Source organism: Vulpes lagopus, chromosome 11 (genome assembly GCF_018345385.1).
Source record: "Vulpes lagopus strain Blue_001 chromosome 11, ASM1834538v1, whole genome shotgun sequence".
NCBI lineage: Eukaryota > Metazoa > Chordata > Mammalia > Carnivora > Canidae > Vulpes > Vulpes lagopus.
This window is the reverse complement of record NC_054834.1, coordinates 2347080-2369747: the sequence shown is the minus strand read 5'-3', so window position 1 is coordinate 2369747 and position 22668 is coordinate 2347080. Positions and strand designations below refer to the sequence as shown.

Here is a 22668-nt window from a genome sequence, read left to right as displayed (position 1 = left end):
CTCCCTCCACCCTGGGCAGGCTCTGCATCGCCTTCTCGTCCCCCAGGGTGCTCAGCAAAAGGAACTCCTTCTGTGCCAGGGAGCTGGGGGTGGGGGCTGAGGGGTGCCCGGGAGGGGGCCCTGTGAGGGGCTTAGAGGCCGGACGTGATAAACTCACCAGGATGAGCATCTCATTTTATTAGGATGAAATTTTGTGATTCAGTTGTAACCAAAGACAAGTAACGTGAAATTGAATGTGCTGTTTGCCAGCGTGTGGTCCACACGGGGCCTTGGTCACACTGTCCAGCGGCCAGTGTCCCGAACTCTCCATCTGGCACCACCGAAACTCTGTGAAACCCGCGACACAAAACCTGTCAGTGCCCCCAGCTCCCCACCCCCTGGCATCTCCTGGAGTCCGACTCTGTAGGAACCTCAAGTAATGGGAATCACAGCCTACTTGCCTGTCTGTCTCTGGCTTGTCCCCTTAGGATACGGTCCTCCAAGGTCATCTGTGTTGTAGCGAGCTTCAGAATGTGTCTCCTTTGGGGCTGGAGAATATTCCAGAATGTGTACTTACCACATTTTGCTTTTCCATCCAGGGACGGGTGCTTGGGTCACTCCCACCTTTGGGCTGTTGTGAATAAGGCTGCTGTGGATGGAGGGGGCTACCTTTTCAGGTGTCTCAGTCCCTTGGGGTATGGACAGAGACATGTTATGGTGCTTTGCCTTATTGCACCAAACAGATGCATTTTTTTAATGTAAATGTTAGGGTTACAAGAAACTGCATTTTTTTTTAATGTAAATGTTAGATTTACAAGAAAGTCTCTTGGCACCATTTTTCCAGCACTTTGGGTCTCTGTGTCACATCTTGGTAATTCTCACAATATTTTAAAATTTCCCAGTATTATTGTATTTGTCCGGGTGCTCTGTGATTCACGACCTTTCATGTTGCTATTGTAATTATTTTGGGGCATCGCGAACCGTGTCCATGAAAGATAGTGGACTTCATTGAACTATTTTGTGAGTTCTGAGTGCCCCGCAGACCACGGTCCCCCCCCCCTCACCCCTTGGGTGTCCCCATTCCCTGAGACAAACCAGGGCTGAAATGAGGCCACTTAATAACCCCACAATGCCCCGTGCGTGTGCAAGCGAAGGGAAGAGCTGCAGGTCTCTCAATTTTAATCAAAACCTAGAAATGACCGAGCTCAGTGTGGAGGGCACGTTGAAAGCCAAGACAGGCTGAAAGCAAGATCTCCTGTGACGACCCAGCTGCGAACACAAAGGAGCAGCTCTCGAAGGAAATCCAAAGTGCTATTCCAGGGAACACGCAAATGATAAGAGGCCACCAGCCTTTATTGCTGATACGGAGGAAGTCTTCAAGGTCGGGAAAGAAGATCAAAGGGGCCACAACATTCCCTGAAGCCAAAGCCCGATCCCGAGGAGGCCCCGACTCTTCAATTCTCTGAAGGCTGAGGGGTGGGGAAGCCGCCGGAGAAGAGTCTGAAGCTCGCGGAGGAGGTTGACCCATGAAGTGTAAGGGACGAAGCCGAGTCCGTAGCAGAGAAGGGTGAAGTGGAGCAGCAGGGGCTGATGGAGAAGCCGCAGCAAGTCATCCGGAGGGTCTGGCTCGGAGAACTCATGAAGGTTTCCAGTGTGGACGAACAGCCTTGTGTGGGCCCTGATGCCATCCAGGACCTCCTGGCAGGGGAGAGGTCGGCGCCTGGTCTCTCGCGAGGGGCTAATGCGGCTGGTACCGTGAGGCCGAAGCCGATGCTCACCTGCCATCCTGAAAATCATAAGGTTCTGAAGATTTGTGCAAAGTCTACTCTGTCTGTTTTCCGTAAATAAAACAACAAGACCTGGTACATCAGTTTATGACATGTTTTATGAGATATTTTAACCCCACTACTGAGACCCCCTGCAGGAAAAAAAAAAAAAAGAATTCTTCCAAAATAGGGCTGCTCGCCGGCTGCGTACCTGCCAAGGGCTCTGGTGGAGATGGACAATGAGATCAATGTCGTTTTTGTGCCTGTGACACAACATCCATTCCACATCCCATGGATTGAGTTGTCGTTTTGACTTTCAAGTCTTATTATTATTATTTTTAATAATAAATGTATTTTTTATTGGTGTTCAATTTGCCAACATACAGAATAACACCCAGTGCTCATCCCACCAAGTGCCCCCCTCAGTGCCCGTCACCCAGTCACTCCACCCCCCTCCCGCCTCCCTTTCTACCACCCCTAGTTCGTTTCCCAGAGTTAGGAGTCTTTATGTTCTGTCTCCCTTTCTGATATTTCCCACACATTTCTTCTCCCTTCCCTTCTATTCCCTTTCACTATTATTAATATTCCCCAAATGAATGAGAACATATAATGTTTGTCCTTCTCCGATTGACTCACTTCACTCAGCATCATACCCTCCAGGTCCATCCACGTGCAAGCAAATGGGTATCTGTCGTCTCTGATGGCTGAGGAATATCCCAGTGCATACATACAAGTCTCATTATTTAAGAGATACATTCCCTAAAGCTCTGGCTGCCCTAGACGACGATTCCCCTGATGCATCTGGGCAAAGTCCATTGCAAACCCTCTGGAAAGGATTCGCCGCTCTAGATACTGTTGGGGACTCTCGTGATTCACGGGAAGGTGTCAGACTGTCCACGCGAGCAGGAGCGGGGAGGAAGCCGATGCCAGCCATCCCGGATGACTTTGAGGGGTTCAAGACTGTCCCGGAGGACGGAACCGGAGGTGTCGCAGAAATAGCAAGACGAGCACAACTAGCAGTCGAGCCTAAAGGTGGGATTGGTTTGCTGCATCTCCCGACCAAACCTTGATGGATGGAGGTTGCTTCTTACGGATGAGCGGAGGCGGTGGTCCCATGGGATGGAAACTACTCCTGGAGAGACTCTGTGAAGATTGTTGAAGTGGCAGCAGCGGATTCAGAACATCACAGGAACGTCGCCGATAAAGCGGTGGTGACGGAGTTGGGGAGCATTCGTTCCAGCTTTGAAAGGAGTTCTGTGGGCGAAATGCTATCAGACAGCATCACCTGCTAGGAGAGAACATTCACGAAAGGAAGAGCCAATCCACGTAGCAAAGCTCATTGTCGTCTTAGTGTAAGAAATGGCTGTGGCCGCGCTGTCCTCAGCCACCAGCACCCTGAGCCAGCAGCGAGGCGGACCCTCCACCGGCGAAAACATGATGACTGTCTGAGACCTCAGATGATGCCTTTTTTGGCAGTAAAATATTTTTTTAAGATTTTATTTATTTTTTTAAGATTTTATTTTATTTGTTGAGAGAAAGAGACAGCAGCACCCATGAGCAGGAGAGGGGCAGAGGACGAGAGAGAGTCCCAAGCGGGCTCCACACTGAGTCGAGCCTGATGGGGAGATCAATCTCGTGACCCTAAAACTGTGACCTGAGCCGAATTCAAGCCGGATGCTTAACCGACGGAGCCACCAAGGGGCCCTGCAGTAAAGTATTTTATTTTTTATTTTTTAATTTTTTTTTTTTAGTAAAGTATTTTTAAATTAAGGTTTGCACATTTTACTTTTAGGCGTGATGCTCTTGCGTACTAAACACCACAGTTCGGTGTAAATGTGACTTTTATATGCATTGGGAAACCAAAAAAAACCCTCATTTGGCTAGTTTTATTGTGACAGCGGCTGTGCTGCGGCGCTCTGGAAACAGACCTGTACTCTGACCAAGGTGTTCCTGGACTCAGAAGAGGAATTTTGGTCACTTTAGTTTTATTTATTTATTTATTTTTTGGTAGGGGGAACCTCCATACCAGTTCCCATAGTGGCTGCCCCACTTTGCATTCCCACCAGCAGAACCCAAGGGTCCCAACTTCTCCACATCTTTGCCAACATTTCTGATTTTTTTTTTCTTGCGTAGCGACTGCCCTAATGCTAATCATAACATAATAGTGGTAGTTTGGGGCTCATCATCTTCTGTGAGTTAGTGTACTAGAGTAGTGTCCTACGGCCCAGCCCCTGATGCCACCAGTGGAGCTGAGACCCAGAAAGAAGAGACCCACGCGCAGAGGCTGAGGTCCTGCTGTCTTGCCTGGGACGTGGAGCCTGAGGTCCGAGGCTAAGAGCAGGCGGGCTCAGGCCAAGTGGTGAGCACCGTGCATCCGCTCAGCCCTCACCCCCTCCCCGCTGCAGACGTGTGCCCCCCAGGTGCAGGGGATCCCACTGGAGGGCATGTTGGCAGCTGGGGCTGTAGCCGTGCAGGCTCCAGGTGGGGACCTCCGTAGCTTTCGGGGAGTAGTTATCCTCAGTCCGTGCAGGTGCTCCCTCCCTTGCCCACACTTGGGTCTGCTTGGTCACAGCCCTCCCAGAGCCAGGCCACCGAAAGCCACCTGGTCATCGCCTCCCAGAGCACGTCCTCTGTTTCCAGCCTTGCACTGGAGTCAGAGGCTAAGGACCCCAAACATTGCGGGGCCCTCCTCCTCCTCTCGGGGGCCCACCAGGCTTCCTGCCACACACCCTCCCCACAGGCTGCCTCCCCTCCTATCCGGGGCCATTCATCCCCAGAACTGTGCTCAGCGGTCTGGCCGCCTCCAGCAGGGCTCCCCCCACCCCCGACCCTGGGTCCCACAGATTATCCGGGATCCCCAACTGGCTCTGGATCATGTAGCCCCTCGGCCCTGCTTCCCAATCAGACCCTATCTCCTACAGGAGCCGGGCCTCTCCTTTGAACAAAACAGACACGAAAACCACCTTCTGGTTCCTTCCCGCTTTCTCAGCGACCTTGATGCAGATAATCCACAAATATTTGTGGGACGCTGTTATTCGGAACCACCTGAGCACGGTGCACCGAGCATCCAGCGAGACCCGGAGGTGCAGAGCATCCGCGGCGCTCGGTGCACCGAGCAGATTCGGCCCACGAGGCGTCCTTTGCTTCATCTTTTCCCCAGCGCTTCCTGCCTCCCTTCCTGTCTTTCCCTCACGTCTCCAAATCCCGGCCTGTTGAAGGTACGCTGCACCGATGCCTTCAGGATCATTCCTGCCTCGAGAGCTGCTAAGTCGGCTCTATCCCTGCAGGCTCGGCCCTGTGTGCCTTGCACCTTGGCGGGCACCACCATCGGGGGGGTCTGTAAATGCCTATAGATGTGCCGGGCGGTGTCTAAATATTGAGGGCTAACACAGTCCTGATAAAGCATCTGCTGTCGGGGCGCGGGGGGCTCAGTCGGCGAAGCCTTCAGCTCAGGTCATGGTCTCAGGGTCCCGGGATCGAGTCCCGCGTCAGGCTCCCCGCTCAGCGGGGACTCTGCTTCTCCCTCTGCCTCATGCACCCTCTCTCTCTCTCTCTCTCTCTCTCTCTCTCTGTCTCTCAAATAAATAAATCTTTAAAAAATCCAAGCATCTGCTGTCTTCCAGAGATGTTACATGCAACCCAAGAAACGAGGCACCAGGATTGGTGCGTGGGGAGGGCAGGTCGACAGCGAGGGGCGGGTGGTGTGTCCAGTGTCTCGGCCGGCGGGGAGCAGCTTTCTTCCCCTGGGGCCTGTGCGCTCAGGGTCACGCACACGGCCTCTGACCTGGGGCCTCGGCTCCATCTACACCTCGGGCACCGTGCTGGGTGTGGGCAAAGTGGCTCGTGTGCGCGCCTCAAACTATGCAGATATTGTTCCGTGAAAAATGAAAATCTGAAGCCACAGATTCATCGACGTCTACATTTACAATCTGTCCGTTGCTTCTGGCAAATGACACAGAACTTGCGACTAAGACCACGTGCCGTCGTGATGGTAAGGGGGCTCCGTCCTGGGGAAGTGGCGCGATCCATTATCCTCCCCAGCCCTCGGGTGACACGGAGCCCCCTGGTCTGTGGTGGGACTTGGGTGCATGGTAGGCTTCCCGCGGGCTTCCTCAGGGCAGGGGGGGGACCACCGGCATCAGCCGTGTGTCCTTAGGCCGGGGCACCCAGAGGCTTCTGGGAAGATGTGGTTTGGAGCTGAGCAGAGCCTTCAAGGCAGGTGTGCCAGGGGCAGAGGCAAGGGGGTGTGCTGTGGCTTTTCCAGGAGCTGGGATAAGACCCGCTGCCAGGCGAGTGGGGAAGAGCGAGGGGGCCAGGATTGAGGGCCAGGGAGGAGCCCCGGCTTTCGGGCCCCGGGGGGGCGGGTGTGCGACGGCATCGGGTCTCGGAGTCCAAGTGGAAGCACACACCCGGCGTGCGCTCTGAAGCAGTTCAGGGCCTCTCCGGACCCGTTTGCTCTTCCCCAGTGTTTTCAACGTGGGCTGACCTCTGTGCACACGACACGCTCAAACACGCGCGTGCACACGTCCCACCGTGCTGGACAGGAAGCGACCCTGGATCCCTGCGGCCTGCAGGGCTGCAGCTCTTGCACGGGGCTGGGGTCAGGGCACAGCGCGCGGGGTCAGCTCTGAGAAGACGCACAGCCCCCGGGGCGGGCGCTCGGCCTCTGGGTGTGGGATCGGGGAGTCCCAGGAGGCCGGAGGGCCCACGGGCAGGGGCTGGCGGCTAGGAGGACGCTGCATGTGTGCAGGCGACAGCGGCTGGGGACGTCCATGGGGGAGAAGCCGGAGGACCTGGGGGTCTCTTCTCTCTCTCTGCCTCTGTTCCCGTCGGGGCGCCAGCAGAGAGAATAAAACACGCATCAGGAGCTGCTTCCTTTTTGACTCAGAAGGAGTTCAGGAAGGTTTTATTAGTGCCGGAGAGCAACAGAGCACTCCCTGGGCAGATGGACTCATTTCCCCAGGATGGAACTTTTTTTATTTTCCGCCATGAAAGCACTTTTGGGAGGAAACATGAATAGCAGGTGGCTTTGCTCAGAGCCCCAGCACCCAGCCCTAGGCCCGAGGTGCACTAATGAAGGACTCTGTGACCTGCCTTTGCGCCTCTCGACTTTCCCGTCCGTAAAATGGGGGGACATCTGCTCTAATGGGCTGCAGAAGGCAGCGCCCGAGACCGTCCGGGTTGATGCTAGCTCCCCCGCTGCCCAGTCTGCTCAAGACAGGCCCGCGAGCCTCGCCCGTGAAGGGGGGACAAGGCTGGTACCTCCCCGGAGCGTCATCGGGAGGGCGGATGAACCAATGAGACCGGCCCTTCCACACGCTCAGTATGTGACGGCCACTTCACCTTTGTCATTTCTGTAAGTTGAAAGGAAGAAAGTATGTCAAGTGATAAAAAATTACGACCCAGATGTAAGGTTTTTACCAAGAAGGAAAGGGAATTAGTTTATGTCTCCGTGTCACCGTAGAGGAGGAGACCGGAAGGTCGCCCTGAATCCTGGCCTTAACCAGTGACATGAATGGCAGTGGCCTGTGCTCGGCTCTGAATCCCCTTTCCTATCCCCCGTCCCCCCGCACCCCCCCCCCCTGCCAATTTTAAGCAACCTCTTTCGATTTACAAGTAATGCATATGTAAGTGATTTTATAGAAAAAGTAGGAAATGCAGAGAAGTGAAAATATCAAAATGTCATACGCATAACCTGGAGATATTTTAGTGCATCTTTCTAGGCTGTTGATGATCTATCGCTATAATGCATAAATCTCTTAAAAATTAAATTTTGTAAAAAACATTTGTTTTCCCACTACTTGGGCAGATTACAAGCCTTTAGAGTGCATTTTCCGAGGACCAGTATAGCATTGTCTTTAAAGCACCGTATTTTATTGAAATTGTCCCTTGTTGACCTGTGGCTCGATTACTTTGTTTGCCGTTGGAAATGATGTGGGACGGAGCCTCTGAGCCTCCCACGGGCCCTCTTGGGGGATTATTTCTTAGGACCAATTTCTAGGCGTGGAATTTCCACGCCTGATACGTTGGGCCCAAGCGCCCCCAAGAAGATTGCTCTGCGGGAGCATTTAAGCTCCTTAGCGCTTTGTGGGTGAGCAGGGCGAGGCGGGAGGAGGCAGGGCAAGGCGGGCCTGAGCGGCCCCCGGGACCAGGCTCGGCTGCTTCCCATCCTCGTCCGACACCGAAGACCATGGGCCTTCAGGGAAGCCACCAATCTCTGGGACACGCTATTTTCTCCGCCGCCGGATATTTTGAGGGTTGAATGAGGTGACCTTCCTAAGGTTATTACTAGCATCAGCCCCGGTGCTGGGCGAATGCTGGCTCCTAGAAAGTACCTGGGGAAACGTAAAGTGAGGCCCTCAGGTGCGCATAGTGTCTCTGTGTGCATCTCTACACACACGTAGACGTAGACGGCCCCGTATATGGAACCAGCTACACGTATCAAGGAGGCCGTCCGCCTTCCTGAATAATCTAGAGGAGACGAGAATCTCAAAATGTTCATGTTGATCGGAGCGGGTGACTCGGTGTCACGTGTGCACACGTTGGCAGAGTGGACGGGGAGGCCCAAGCATAGCGAGGAATAAGGTGACGACACGCTCACCCGTGTCCCTCGCGCCCTGGTCTGTGGGCGGGTGTTGGTTGGGTGGACTCTTGGGCTAATTGAGGACGTCCTCAGGCCATCCTGACGTGTCCCGGCATCACGGGGCCGGCGTTCTGGGCCCTCGGCTGGGCACGTCACGGATCCAGAGCGGGGCCGGGGGTGGAAGCCACAGTGAGGCCGCCCACGGGTGGAGGCCCCTTTGTTAGTATCGAAGGATCCCGATATAACGATTTTAAAAAGGTCACGTCCCTCGGGAGGCTTTTCCGAGGAGGGAGAAATACTCATAAGGATGCTCTGGCGTGAGGGAAGGTCCCGCAAAGCCGCCGATGCTCACGGCAATTGTGTTCAGGGCACGCTCGCACGCGTCGCCTCATGCGCTCCTTCTGTGCTGTTTAAGGAGGAAGATGAAGGCCCGGGCTCCCCCGCCTCCTGGGAGGCCCGCCACGCCCAACGCGCACAGCGGACCGAAGCCGCGCCGGGACGCGTCCCCCGGGCCCCCGCCGCACCTGCTGCATATGAAGGAGAACCTGCGGAACAGCGCGGTGGCCGTCACCGTGGTTCTGCCCAGCGGCCTGGAGAAGAAGAGCGTGGTCAATGGCAGGTAAGGGTCGGTGCGCCTCGGGGAGGGGTCCCCGCCATCCAGGCCCGGGGCCGAGGAGACCTGGGACATGGACCCTGCTGGGTTGCACTGGCTCCCATGTCCGGTGGGACGTGGGGCCCGGGGTACAGATCTGGGCCTAGGTGACAAGCCGAAGTGGCTCACCTGAGATGCCCTAGCATATATGCTACGTGGCCCCTCTGCATCCCTGGGCAGCACGGGCTGCACGGCTCCGTCCTGGCGCAGGGGGCGCTCGGAGGAGGGCATCACAGGCCCGTGGGCATCTCCACGCAGGTGGCCAGCCCCCAGAGCCTGTGCCAGCACCCTGGGCGCCGAAGTTAGACAGTGGGGCAGCCTCCCGAGTTGACCTCTTCTGTACCTACTGACAGGCTGGCCCGTAGAGGTGGAAATACAACCAGCGGTCGGTTTTCCAATTGCACGTTTACATGCATCATGTTGTTTGATCGATTTGGGGCCACGACCCTTGTTCCTGATAGCTCAGGGTATAAGAGCATGTGTTCACAAAGTCACAGGGAGCAAAGGATTAAATCTCAGCGTTCGTACAGTTTTTACGATAAGAGTATGACGGAGCGATCAACCGTGGCGTAAAGACATATTTGTCTAATTCTGAGGCAGGAGGGAATACACGACGCATTTCTCAGAAAATGAGAACAGAGAATGATCGGACATATCTCAATCTTAAAAAGCAGTTTGCTCAAATATTTTTTTAAAAAAATGGATAATGTAGGAGATCACATCACCGTGGGTGTTTTTATTCTGGTGGATGTGCCGAACAGAGCGATGGAAAACTTTATAAAATATCAGTATTTGGGGCAGCCCGAGTGGCCCAGTGCTTTAGTGTTGCCTTCGGCCCAGGGTGTGATCCTGGAGACCCGGGTTCGAGTCCTGTGTCGGGTTCCCTGCAGGGAGCCTGCTTCTCCCTCTGCCTGTGTCTGTGCCCCTCTCTCTCTCTCCCCTGTGCTTCTCATGAAAAAAAATAAAATCTTTAAAAAATGAATAAATAAGAAAGAGAGAAGAAAGAAGGAAAGAAAGAAAGAAAGAAAGAAAGAAAGAAGAAAGAAGGAGAAAGAAAAAGAAAGAAGAGAAAGAAATAAAAAAAATCAGTATTTGGGTTCTTGATGAAATCTCACACTCTTCAGCTGTTTATGCTTTAGAATGAAAATCCTAGGTGGCATCTTAATGTGCAAATGGGTGCTTACCTCTTAAAAATTATTCCACGGGATATTTGAACAATGACCGGAGGAAACTTGCTGCAGGCCTCCCCACTGAGCAGGGAGCCAGATACGGGGCTCAGTCCCAGGACCCCGAGATCATGACCTGAGCTGAAGGCAGACGCCTAACCGACTGAGCCACCCGGGTAGCCCCAACCCAATTTTTAGTTACACTAAAAAAAAAATACTACTTTATCGAGGTATGATTAACATATAGAAATTCTACGTTTACTGCGTCCTCCTTGATGAGTCTGTCGCTAAGCGAACACCCATGAGACCCCTGCCACTCTCAGCCTAGTTACATATTTCTTAGGAAATTGGCCTTGTGGGTCCTTGTCTCCAGTACTCTCATCCGTGAGTCCCGTTCTGCACACGCACCCAGAGAGATGGAACCCCTGCCTGACAAGCACGAATATTATTTTGAAGACCATTTTCAAACTGAACACATTCTTCAATTTAATCTTCAAAAAATATTTTTTTTTCCCCTTGCAGAGTAGAAACTACCACTTTGTAGCACGGCGGCAGCGCCGTGAGAACACGTGCAGCCCTAAAGGTTGAGCGTTAAAGTACCTCCCTCCTTTCCAGCAGTAGGTTACAATCCCTTCTCTCAGGTTTCCTGCAGGATGAAGGGAGTCGGAGCAGCAGCCCATGGGCTTCCTTAACTGGGTCCTTGGCATCACAACTGGCGCTGATTCAGCAGCTGCTCGCTTGGGGACGTGGTTTTAGGTGTCATCCTCTTTAATAATACCACAGCGGGTCGAGGTCCAGTTCCTGGCCCCTGCTTATAATCAATGTACTAACTTAATCAATGTGCTTTCCCTCTTCTGCCTTGTTAGAGAGCATGCCTGCCTCCCCGTGGGACCAACAAGCACTTCCTAACGTATAATCGGCCCCTTCACTGGACTTTTTCCTGACGTGCAAGATTCTCCTAGAGAAATCATTAGTGATTGCAGTCTGGGGGTTGCATTCTGCATGTGACTGATTTCTTTTTTTCTTTTTTTAAAGCTTCCTTTGGATTTAGAAATTTGGATAAAAGTGGCAGTCTGTTCTTGTAGAGATTATGACATGAGAATCTGTGTTCTGGGCCATTCTTTTTTTTTTTAAGATTCATTTATCTTAGCGACACAGTGAGTGAGAGTGAGCTGGGGGGAGGAACAGAGGGAGAGAATCTCAACCAGACTCTGTGCTGAGCCCGACTCAGAGCTCGATCTCACAACCCTGGGATCATGACCTGAACTGAAATCAGGAGTCAGGCGCTCAACCAACTGAGCCACCCAGGCGCCCCCATGTTCCAGGCCATTCTAAGGGAAATGCTCCGGGATATATTTAGGGATGGCGTTCCCAGCACTGCATATGGATGGCAGAAGGAGGCCACCAGCTCCATCACTTTTATTGGGGCACAGTTAAAAAAAGAAGATCCTTTGGAAGCCCAAGTGGCTCAGTGGTTGAGCATCCACCTTTGGCTCAGGGCGTGATCCTGGAGTACCAGGATCAAGTCCCACATTGGGCTTCCTGCATGGAGCCTGCTTCTCCCTCTGCCTATGTCTCTGCCTCTCTCTCTGTGCCTCTCATCAATAAATAAATAAAATCTTTAAAAAAAGAGAGAGAGAGAGAAGATCCTTGAGGGACGCTTGGGTGGCTCAGCAGTTAAACATCTGCCTTTGGCTCAGGGTGTGTCCTGGAGTCCTGGGCTTGAGTCCTGCACCGGGCTCCCTGCATGAACCGCTTCTCCCTCTGCTTGTGTTTCTGCTTTTCTCTCTGTGTGTCTCATGAAAAAATAAATAAAATCTTTAAAAAAAAAAAAGGTTCTTGAGAAGACAATTCCCGTAAGCAAAAGAGTACACTGGCGTAGGTACGCTTCCTAACCTGCGTCAGCCTCTAGAGAGTTGGGGCTGCATTGATGTAAACAGCAGCCAGGTCCACGTTGGGACACGTGCCCAAGGGGCCGGGGCGGGAAAAGGCAAACATCTCCTTTGCAGAATCCAGGAAATCTCCCTCGGTGTTCATCCCTGTGATTCTTCCTCTAGAAGCCGTCAGACCCTCTTCACCGTGGATGTGCTTAGAGCTGTGCAAGGGTTTTTAGGTCTTGGAGCTTATCAAACAGCCCAGGCTCGCAGCATGGGTATTGGGGCTGTGCGTTCCTTCTGGATGGAGCACACCTGCTCCAGGACAGAGAGGAGGGAGGCTGGGAGCACCCATCAGCTCTTGGGTGTCCTGCATCCACCCTGCCCCTCGAGGCACTGGTAGGGCCTCTTGCTCCTGACGCCCAGAGCTGAAGGGGGAGCTTGCTCTTCTCTGGTGCCCAGTGAGTTAAAGAGGTGCTGGGGAGACGGCCGAGTGAAGACAGTTCTTGAAATAACTGGCTAACAGGTTGCTTTGGTTTAGTTTGATTTACATTTTTTTTAAGAATATCTTTTTTTAGAAGACTTCAGTTTTTTTTAGAGCAGTCTTAGTTTCCTAGCAAAAATAAGAGGAAAGTACAGAAATTTCCCACGTACCTCCTGCCCCCGGATCAACATCCCCCAGGAGAGTGGGGTGCTCTTTGTGATCAGTAAACCTACACGGACATGTCCTCATCCAGACTCCGTCGTCAGCATGAGACTCCAGCCCAGTGTAGTATGAGCTGTGGGTTTGCACGCGTACCCACTGCACTAGTACCTTACGGAGCGCTTTCACCGCCCTAGAATCCTCCCAGGAAAAATTCCTGGGACACGAAGCCTGCGGGGGTCACAGTGGCCGGACGTGAATGGTTAGACCATCTTTCCCATCAGCGGGGAGACCATGTTTGATCTTCCAGGCCCTGGCGCACTGTTCCTAGGGACCACCTCTCTGAAATGCTTCTGCCCTATGAAGGCTGCATTTTCCTGCTTGTTTGGGTGAGACCCAAGAGCAGCTGAACGATGACAGTGTCAGAATCGGTGATCATCAGACACCAGGTTCTACTGGATTTTCTTCCCGAGCATCTTTGCTGGGAGGAGGAGGTAAGGTGGTGATGGGGCTGACCGGAGGTCATGAACTGTGCACTACTCCCGTGACAAGGTGTATTTGTTGCTAAACCCGCTGTTTAATGGTGCACAGCAAGTGCCGTTACTGGTCGGGTTTTGGTGTGATCCCAGTCATAGAGTGGGGAACTCTCACTTTGTGGGATCCTGATATATTAAAAGAGAGAGAGAAAGAGAGAAAGAAAATAATCATTTATGCATTGAGCGAAATGCATACGGAATACCTGACATTTCTGAAGAAACGGGGAGGAAGACATCCCAGGGAGCAGAAGGAAATAAAACTCATTTGCAAGATTTGCACCAATTTGTGCAAGAAATGGGGAATTCAGTGCTGCTGGAACCTGGACTGAGGAGGGGAGATGCAAGAGCCTGGACGGGGTAGCGGCTGTGTGCTCACGAGTCTCCTGTGGGCCGTCGTGAGCCCCCGAGTCTCCATCAAACAAGAGTATGCAGGCCAGTGGGGACACAAGGCTCCATCCTAGCAGCAGGCGAGTCATAAGGAAACCAACGCATCAGAACATTGACTTTCCTCACATGTAGGGCACACTGGCCTCCTCGAAATAGCGTCCAGGGGCACCCGGGTGGCTCAGTCGGTTAAGTGTCTGACTCAGGTCGTGATCCCAGGGTCATGAGATGGAGCCCCAAGAGGGCGCATTGACTCACCGGCCAAGAGGGAAGCACACAGTGAAGCCCCACTTGTGGAAGACCTGGGCTCAGACTCCAGAGATACGGGTCAAAGAGCGTGAGGCCAGACTGAGAGAGAGCGCAGGCCACCAAGGTGAGCACCTAACCAGCAGGCTCCTCGTGTTGAATCCACCTGTCCACACCCGTCCAGGGAACAGCTCGTGGAATCACACGTGGCCACAAAAACCGTCAGGCTCCCAGCCTCTGCACGTGTCACTCTAGGTCCGGACGCTCCAACTGGCGTATTGAAAAGCTGAATTCCTTAGAGACGGCCCGTCTCTCCAGTTGGCACCCCCCCACTCTGCCTGATGCCTCACATGGAGGCCTCTTGCAGACTGTGGGGGCTGTGTGGCCCCAAGAGGCATTTGGGGTCTGTGAGGGGGAGCCATCGTCCTGATGACTCGGCTTCTGACTTGCACGGGGTGAAGGCACCCCTCCCTGGCCACGTTGCTGCTCTCGGGGCCCTCGGGGCTCCTCGCTGGGCCCGGGACCCCGGCTTCCCCAAGACCAGACTCTTGTCAGGGACCCTAGTCTCCAGCCTGGAGCCCGGCCTCTGACCCACGGACTTCTCTGGCTGTGGCTTCTTCTGCCTCCTGGCCTCCCTGTCGTCCTGCTGGATGTGCTGTCCGTGCGTTCCCTGGTACCTGACCTCGTCCATGGGGACCGGTCTCCCGTGGGCCCGCTTACATCTTGCCGTATCCTGCCTCTCCGATGCCACACAAAGCTGCTAGGCTGCACGTTCTCGGCTTTGGCCTTACTCACGGCTCGGGGCTGCCTGTTGTCCTTGGTTCCACATAAGAAACTAAGCTGCATTCGACCAGTTTAGTCGAACTAAGTGCACGTTAAATGTGTTCGTTTTAACATCGTGTCCAGAGGTAGCTGCCTGAAAAAAAAAAAAGAAAAAAAAGATTTATTTATTCCAGAGAGAGGGGAAAGAGAGGGTGACGGAGGAGCAAGCAGACAGAGAAGCAGACTCTGCACTGAGCAGGGAGCCCGATGCGGGGCCGGATCCCACGATCCCAGGTCATGACCTGAGCCAAAACTGAGAGTCAGATGCTTATTTTTTTTAAAGATTATTTATTTGTTTATTCATGAGAGACCCAGAGAGAGAGAGGGCAGAGACCCAGGCAGAGGGAGAAGCAGGCTCCATGCAGGGAGCCCGATGCGGGACTCGGTCCTGGGTCTCCAGGATCACTCCCCAGGCTGAAGGTGGTGCTAAACCACTGAGCCACCCGGGCACCCCAGAAGTAGTTACCTTGATGTAACTTGTAAACTCAGCATTGAGGGGACCTTCTATCCAATTGGAGCATTTGTCCCAAATGCTCATTTCATGAGTTAACTAGGAGTAAAGTGGTTTTCAAAGTGCGGGCCCCGACCAACCGTGGCTGCATCCCTGGGAACTTGGTAGAAACGCAGACCCGCAGACCAGTCCTAGAGGCTCGGAAACCCTGAGGGGAGGCCCAACTCTCTTACCTTTAACCTGCCCGGACTTTCGGATTATGGATTACGTGTTAAACTTCGGTGTCCCCTGAGGCCCCATGGGTGAGCTTTGGGTTCTTAGCACTGATGATCTAGTTGACTTTCTGAAAAAAAAAAAAATTATTTATTTGAGAGAGAGCATGAGTTGTGGGGAGGGGAGAGGGAGAAGCAGGCTCCCCGCTGGGCAGGGAGCCCGACACGGGACTCGACCCCAGGACCCCAAGCTCATGACTGAGCTGAAGGCAGGTGCCTCACCGGCCGAGCCCCCCAGGCCCCTGCAGCCCCCGTTCTCAATACGCCGGATTCTTCTTTCGGCCTTGTGCGGGCGGCCGGTTGCCTTATTTTCCTTCTCCGGCAGCCTGGGGAAAGCTGACTGAGCGGCGTCTCAGGGACACTAGCTCCTGAGAGCCTTGGGCCACCGTGGTGCGTGCCGAGAGCCGAGCGCAGTCCAGCCACACGCAGGGATGCTCTGCTCCAGCCACAGAAGGCACCTCCACGCAGGACCCCAACATAGAAAAGACGCGAACAAATGGACTCTTGCGTTTTGCAAAGTACATCACACGGACCACACGCCCGGCCCCGGGCTCGCGGCCTTACAAGCGCTCATTCATCTAAGTGTCTAACAGGTGTGCGCCGTCCGCACGCCCTCACTGGTGGGGAAACCGAGGCACGGGGAGGCAGGTCTGAGAATGGGTGAGAGGCGGTGCCAGGACTCCTGCCCAGGCAGCTCTCCGCCGCGGATGGACGCGCAACCTCCCGGAGCGGGCGTGGGGTGGGCGAAGCTGCCGGCCGGCGCGGGGGCCCTGCGTGCGGGGCAGCGGCCGGGTGCGGAGGGCCAGGCTCCGGAGGCGTCGAGAATGCGTGTGAGTACGCAGGCCGCCTCTTCCAGGCTCAGGAAAGTTCTATCCTGTGGCAGCGGCATAGGGCCCGGCAGAGGCCCCGCGGGGGCGAGTGACACCGGTCAGGGAAGCTGTGGACGCCTGCAGGCTCAGGGCTGCAGACCCGCAACGGAAGGCCACGGGGACCGGGCAGAGCATCCCCACCCGTCGGGGCGTCGGTGCCGTTGTGCTCTGGCTCCCCCCGCCCCCGCCCCATCTTTCTGGGTAAATTTTTGCAGGGGCATCAAAGCAGCTTTGGAGGGACTGCATGCTCTTGGGAGTTGGGCGTCTTAAATGCCAGCAGGGGCGGGTTAACCGGTGGGGTGGGAAATGGCAGAGAGGCCCCCCACTCCCGCCCGCACCTCATTTTATGCGGACACGATCCTAAGAAGCGTGTGGCCGAGAAGTGGTAAATCAGGTCACGTCTGGACTGGGCCTGGGAAGGGTCACGCACGCTGGAGGCCCTGCGGGCAGTGGCGCGAGGTGAGCTCAAGCAGCGGGTCGGGTCCCACTTCCCAAGCGCAGCCCGCGTCTGGGCCCGTCGGGGCGCCGCATCCCCCCGAGAGTCAGAGCCGGAGCCCCGAGGAAGGAGGACGATGCGGCTCTCGGAACCTGAGCTCCCCTCGATGCCCTGCGGGAGCCCCTCGTCCCGCCCCTCGTTCTTGCCACTGGAAGGACGGTCCGCGGCCCCGGCCCGGGTGCTTGGCAACGGCCTCGGCGATCCTCGCACGGGCCCGCGCGGTGGCCAGGCTTCAGGATTGTGCTCGGACGGTGTTTTAGTTTGTTTCTGTTTTTTTTTTTTTTTTTTTTTAATTTTTTTTGCCTTTACCTCCCCCAACTTTATTTATTTATTTTTTAAGATGTTATTTATTTATTCACGAAAGACACAGAGAGAGGCAGAGACCCAGGCAGAGGGAGAAGCAGGCTCCATGCAGGGAGCCCGACGTGGGACTCGATCCAGGGCCTCCGGGGTCACGCTCTGAGCCGAAGGCAGGTGCTCGACCTCTGAGCCCCCCAGACGTCCTGCCCCCGAATTTAGTAGTTAAGTGTGAGGAGACAACCCTCCCGCACACAGAATCTTCTGCTTGGGAACTCTTGCTTCATCCGCCTGCCCCCTGCCCCCCAAATGTTTTGTTGAGAAGCTGCTTCCCCAGGGCGCCCGGGTGGCCCAGCGGTTGAGCGCCCGCCTTCAGCCCGGGGCGTGATCCTGGAGACCCAGGGTCGAGTCCCACGTCGGGCTCCCTGCATGGGAGGAGCGGGACAGGAAAGGAGCCCCCAACGGACCGAGGCCCGACCCCGCCCCTTTCCCTGGAGACCCCACGTCCCAGACCTGGTGGCTGGGACGCCGTGTGAGCCCGTTAGAAGCCTGTTTCCTGTACCGAGGCCTCTCGGTGCAGCCGCATCATGTCGTGGAGCCTTTGGCTGCGTTGCATTAAGCCAGTTGTCGGAGTAAAGATGGTCTTAGCGCCCGAGCCCAAGGAATCAGTGTCAGGATGAGGAGCCAGCGTGGCGTCCCACCAAGTACCCCCTCGGAGTCCGGGGACCCGGAGGAGGGCGCAGCAACCTTGTGCCAATCCGAGCAGGACTGATTAATCTTCCGTTGAGGCAGTTGGACGAGGAGTAGGGCACCTGGGGGAGCCGCTCTGGCCGGGGCCTTGCCCGGGGTTCTCCTGCCCGGAGCCGGGGGCCCCAGCAGCTCACGGCCCTCAGGGTGGGCGGCGGGTGCCTGGGCCACCGTCTGTGTGTCGCAGCCCCCGGTCTGCACACCCGGGCCCCCAGGTGCCCGCAAAAGCGTGATTGTGGCCTGAATTAATTGCCATGTCACTTCCTGATTAAGAACTAGATCCCGGGAAAGACCTGTGCCTTCTTCACGGGCGGCGTGATGCTCCACTGCCGGGGAGATTTAGGGGCAGGGGGACCAGCTTTAGGTATAAAAACCATCTGCCAGGTGGATGTAAATGCGGCAAAGGAAATTCTTTGGGGTAATCTGGATTGTTACTCCCCTCCCTTCGTGAGTGATTCCCTGTGATGGGGACATTATGACCATTTTTGACATTCAAACAAGGTCATTTTCTTAGGGATTTTTTTTTTTTTTTGTCTTTAAAAAGAGATAATTCTTTTTAGCTATCGTCTACAGCTTAAAATTTTCAGTTTTGGGCCGCTCCGTTGGTTGAGTAACCGACTCTTGGTTTCAGCTCAGGTCATGACCTCGGGGTCAGGAGACCCAGACCCGCTCCTGAGCCGCCCCCACGTTGGGCTCCGCACTTAGCGCCGAGTCTCCTTAGGACTCTCTCTCCCTCTCCCTCTCCTCCTCCCCCTAAAATAAGTCAATACAATGTTTTTTTAAATGTTCATTTTTTAAGGCACATTATACTTCTGGATCACAGAATATTCAGTGGTTAGCAGTATCGCTCGTGCTAATTAGCCTCTAGGATTCGCGTCCACGCATCCACGGACTTAACTGCAAATAGAACTCTCTCCCCAGCTCTTACGGCTGCTCTTTGGGTTGTGGTTCACCAGCGCTGGAGATGTGAGGATGGCGCTGCCCAGTCGGGCACCAGAATTCACGAGCTGTGGTTGCCCGTCCTGCTGGTGTGTGGGTGTGACCCTTACTCAGCTGGACGGGAGGCAGGGTGCAAACTTGCCTAATCGGTGTGCTGTGTTCCCCTTTTCCAGCCATGCCATGATGGACCTACTGGTTGAACTTTGCCTTCAGAACCACCTGAATCCATCCCACCACGCCCTCGAGATCCGTTCTTCGGAAACCCAACAGCCTCTGAGTTTTAAGCCAAATACTTTAGTTGGGACCCTGAACGTTCACACTGTATTCCTCAAAGAGAAAGTTCCCGAAGAGAAGGTGAAGCCCGGCCCACCTAAGGCCCCTGAGGTCAGTGGGGCAGCGGAGGCGGGGGGAAGGGGTCCCCTCTGTTACCTGAGGGCCCATGACTTGAATAATACTCGTCATGGTAACCGAGCTCCCTTGTTTATTATAGAAGAAGGATCAGTCTAGAGCAGAGCTAGACGCTGGAACGCCCTGCGCAGGTGGAAATGGGCTGTAATTCTGCACTTTCCACAGTGGTCACCCCTGGACACGTGTGGCTGCTAAGCAGGTGCAAGACAGCTCGTGTGATTGAGAAACGGAGCCTTTCGTTGTATTTAATCTTTGATCAATTTAAATTTAACCACAAGGGAATCCCTGGGTGGCTCAGCGGTTTAGCACCTGCCTTCACCCTGGGGCGTGACCCTGGAGTCCTGGGATCGAGTCCCACGTCGGGCTCCCTGCATGGAGCCTGCTTCTCCCTCGCCTGTGTCTCTGCCTCTCTCTCTGTGTGTCTTTCATGAATAAATAAATAAAATCATAAATAAATAAATAAATAAATAAATAAATAAATAAATAAATAAATTTAACCACAAGTACCCAGCTGCTGCCTTGTTGAGCTAGTCATAAAGATTTTCCTTTTCCATCCTGGAGGCCTTCCTGGCCCAGGAAGCCCAGGGGAAAAAAATGGGGGGAGATTTGAACGTCTTCCGAAAGAGATAGGAAAACCAGAAGCTTTCGCCTTTGGAGACACAGAGGTCAGAAATGTTTACTCCTGCACTTGGAGAGTATTTTACATGCAGATTTATTTCAGGCTTTTTTTTTTTTTTTTTTTTTTTTTTTTTTGATTACAGGGAAATCCGGCTGCTTATGGCACTTCTTCATAAAGCACTGGGTCTTTTAGCTTCATTTAAAAGGTATTCGATTCTTGGAAATAGGTGCTCAATTTTTCTGCTTCTAAAAAATGGCAATTTGGCCAACAGTCCATCTTCTATAAATATTAGGTTTGGGGGCTTGGTAAATTGTAATTGGTGGGATCTGTACCCTGGAAAGGGGCATGGACCCACCTAAGTCAGGTTTTATCCAACTCAACACTTATTGTGGCCACTTTCCAGCATTTTCAGACAATGTCACATCAGTAAAGGAGGACAAGCTGACTGCATGAAACTTTGGCATATTTAATTCTTTTTTGATGGCCAGTTTATCAGTAGACGTTTAGAATCAGCTTTAGTCACGCTGATGTTTTTCTTCTGATTATGATGTCTGTCTTTATTAGACGTATATGTCCGTTGTGTATCAGTTATCCTTTTCTGGTTTAAATGTGTGTGCAGAATATATAAAAATATATGTTTGCACAGACACATATACACATTATATATATTTACATAGATATTAATATATTTACATGGGTCTTTTGGCTACTTAAATAAAAATGTGATATGTTGGTTTTTCTTAGGCCTTATTTTTATTTTTTTTAAAGATTTTTATCTATTTATTCATGAGACACACAGAGAGAGGCAGAGACATAGGCAGAGGGAGAAGCAGGCTCCATGTGGGGAGCCCGATGGAGGACTCGATCCCAGGACCCCAGGGTCATGCCCTGAGCCGAAGGCAGATGCTCAACCCCTGAGCCACCCAGGGGCCCCGAGGGCTTTCCTTTAAATTGAATTGTTCATGACACTTTCAAACGATTTTCCTTTACAAAGTGTATATAAGCGCCTCGTGTTTGGTGGGTCTGTTTGGGATCCTTGAAAGACAGCGTAGGTGTTAGGTCATAAATCCAGATCCCTCCCGGTGCTCGTTCCCTAGTGAGAGATCCTAAGGTGAGTTTATCACTGCAGCTATTCCCTGTTCGCTTTTCGGCCCGTCGCTTCCCCCGTGCCTCCCCCCCCCCGCCCCGCCCCAGCTGGGGACAAAGGGCTGGGGCTGCACAACCGCTTGCCTTAGTCCACCCCAGCACACAGGCAGAGGGTGGAAGCCACATGGCGACACATACTTAACCGAACTCCTTCGTCTGGGGTGTTCTTCCAGAAATCTGTGCGCTTGGTGGTGAATTACCTACGAACGCAAAAGGCTGTTGTACGTGTGAGCCCCGAGGTGCCGCTCCAGAACATTCTCCCGGTCATCTGTGCAAAGTGCGAAGTCAGCCCGGAGCACGTGGTCCTCCTCAGGGACAACATTGCTGGGGAGGAGCTGGAGCTTTCCAAGTCTCTCAACGAGCTGGGGATAAAGGAACTCTACGCCTGGGACAATAAACGAGGTGAGGCCACCTGGCGTCTCTAACACCTGCCAGGTAAGGGCACGGGCGGGAAGCACACGCCCACCGCCCCTGAGCGCCCCAGGTGCCAGGTGGAGACCCGCACCTGAATGTTCAGGTGACCCCAATTTTCTCCAAAGCACAGCTGAAGTCACAGAAAATAAATGTGGTCTGTTCCTGTTCCCCTCAATTATAACTATGCCCCTTCCCACTGCCCCCATCCTGAGCATAGCCTGAGCATGACCCCGTCTCCTTTGAGCTCCCTCGAGGTAAACAAAAAGTAGTTCTCTAGCAGAACCACTCAGAAGGCGCAGGTGAACCATCTCCTCTTGCATTTTATTCCATTACCAGTAAATGCCCCCAAGTCTCAAACATTGCTCGTCATCAAAACCGGTGGCAAAGGGGGCACCTGGGTCACTCGGTCAGTGAAGCAACTGAGTTCTCTCTCTCTCTCAAATAATAAAACTTTTTTAAAAAAAGATTTTATTTATTTATTCATGAGAGACAGAGAGAGAGAGAGACAAGCAGACGGAGAAACAGGCTCCCTGCAGGGAGCCCGATGCGGGACTCGATCCCGGGACCCTGGGGTCACACCCTGAGCCAAGGGCAGACGCTCAACTGCTGAGCCACCCAGGTGCCCCAATAAGATCTTTATTTAAAACAAAACAAGACAAAAACCCCATGGCAAAACACACTTTGCAGTTTTTCTAAAACTGCCCGAATTCGAGTTCGTGATGAGGTGAGTCCCTGAACCCAGCCCGCGATGCCACCCGGGGCTTCCTCACCATCACTGCCAGAGACATCTCACTCTTTGTGTGAGTTTGGTACTTGACCCGAGGGCCCAGAACCACCGGGCAGGGGTCGGTGTTGGCACAGAGGCGGATGCGCGTGTGAGCAGAGTTCCCTGATTAACACCCAGGGCGGACTGTATGCCAGCAGCTGTGAGGCCAAAATAAATAAATGAGCGAGTGAATGAAAAAAAAAAAAACAAATGACTGTTCCTTGACCTTAGCATTATTAAAATGAACTTCATAAAAATGTCTTATGTTCATGAGGTTCATTTGGTATCTTCAGCCTTTTATTTATTCCAAAAATACTGAGTAAATTGAGTTGTGGAAATATATCCCATCCTTTCATGTTTTCCTACAGTTTGTTTCAGATTCTTCCAAGAAAATCTGTTTTTCTGATTACCGGTTTTATTGCAAAATCAATGATCATAATGGAACCTCTTCTCCTCCCTCAAATCTTCTAGATGCTTTGGACCCCAGGTCTCATTTGACATTCCAGAAAGGGTTTTATCTCAGTCACGTAGAAGATGCATAGACCATCTATTCCTTTAAAAAAAAATACATAAAATAGTGCTCTGACATTTGA

The 22668-nt window shown here is 53.3% G+C and overlaps 1 protein-coding gene across 4 annotated transcripts in view; it reads left to right on the top strand.

Annotated features, from left to right (window-relative positions):
• The window catches only part of COBL (cordon-bleu WH2 repeat protein), a 248785-nt gene that overhangs the window by 87806 nt on the left and 138311 nt on the right, over positions 1 to 22668 (top strand). For all 4 annotated transcript variants that reach the window (XM_041721753.1, XM_041721751.1, XM_041721752.1 and 1 more), the window contains exons 2-4: positions 8744 to 8947; positions 18896 to 19106; positions 21069 to 21297. In XM_041721753.1, the coding sequence (XP_041577687.1) occupies positions 8744 to 8947; positions 18896 to 19106; positions 21069 to 21297 (644 nt within the window). The remainder of the gene's footprint in view (positions 1 to 8743; positions 8948 to 18895; positions 19107 to 21068; positions 21298 to 22668) is intronic.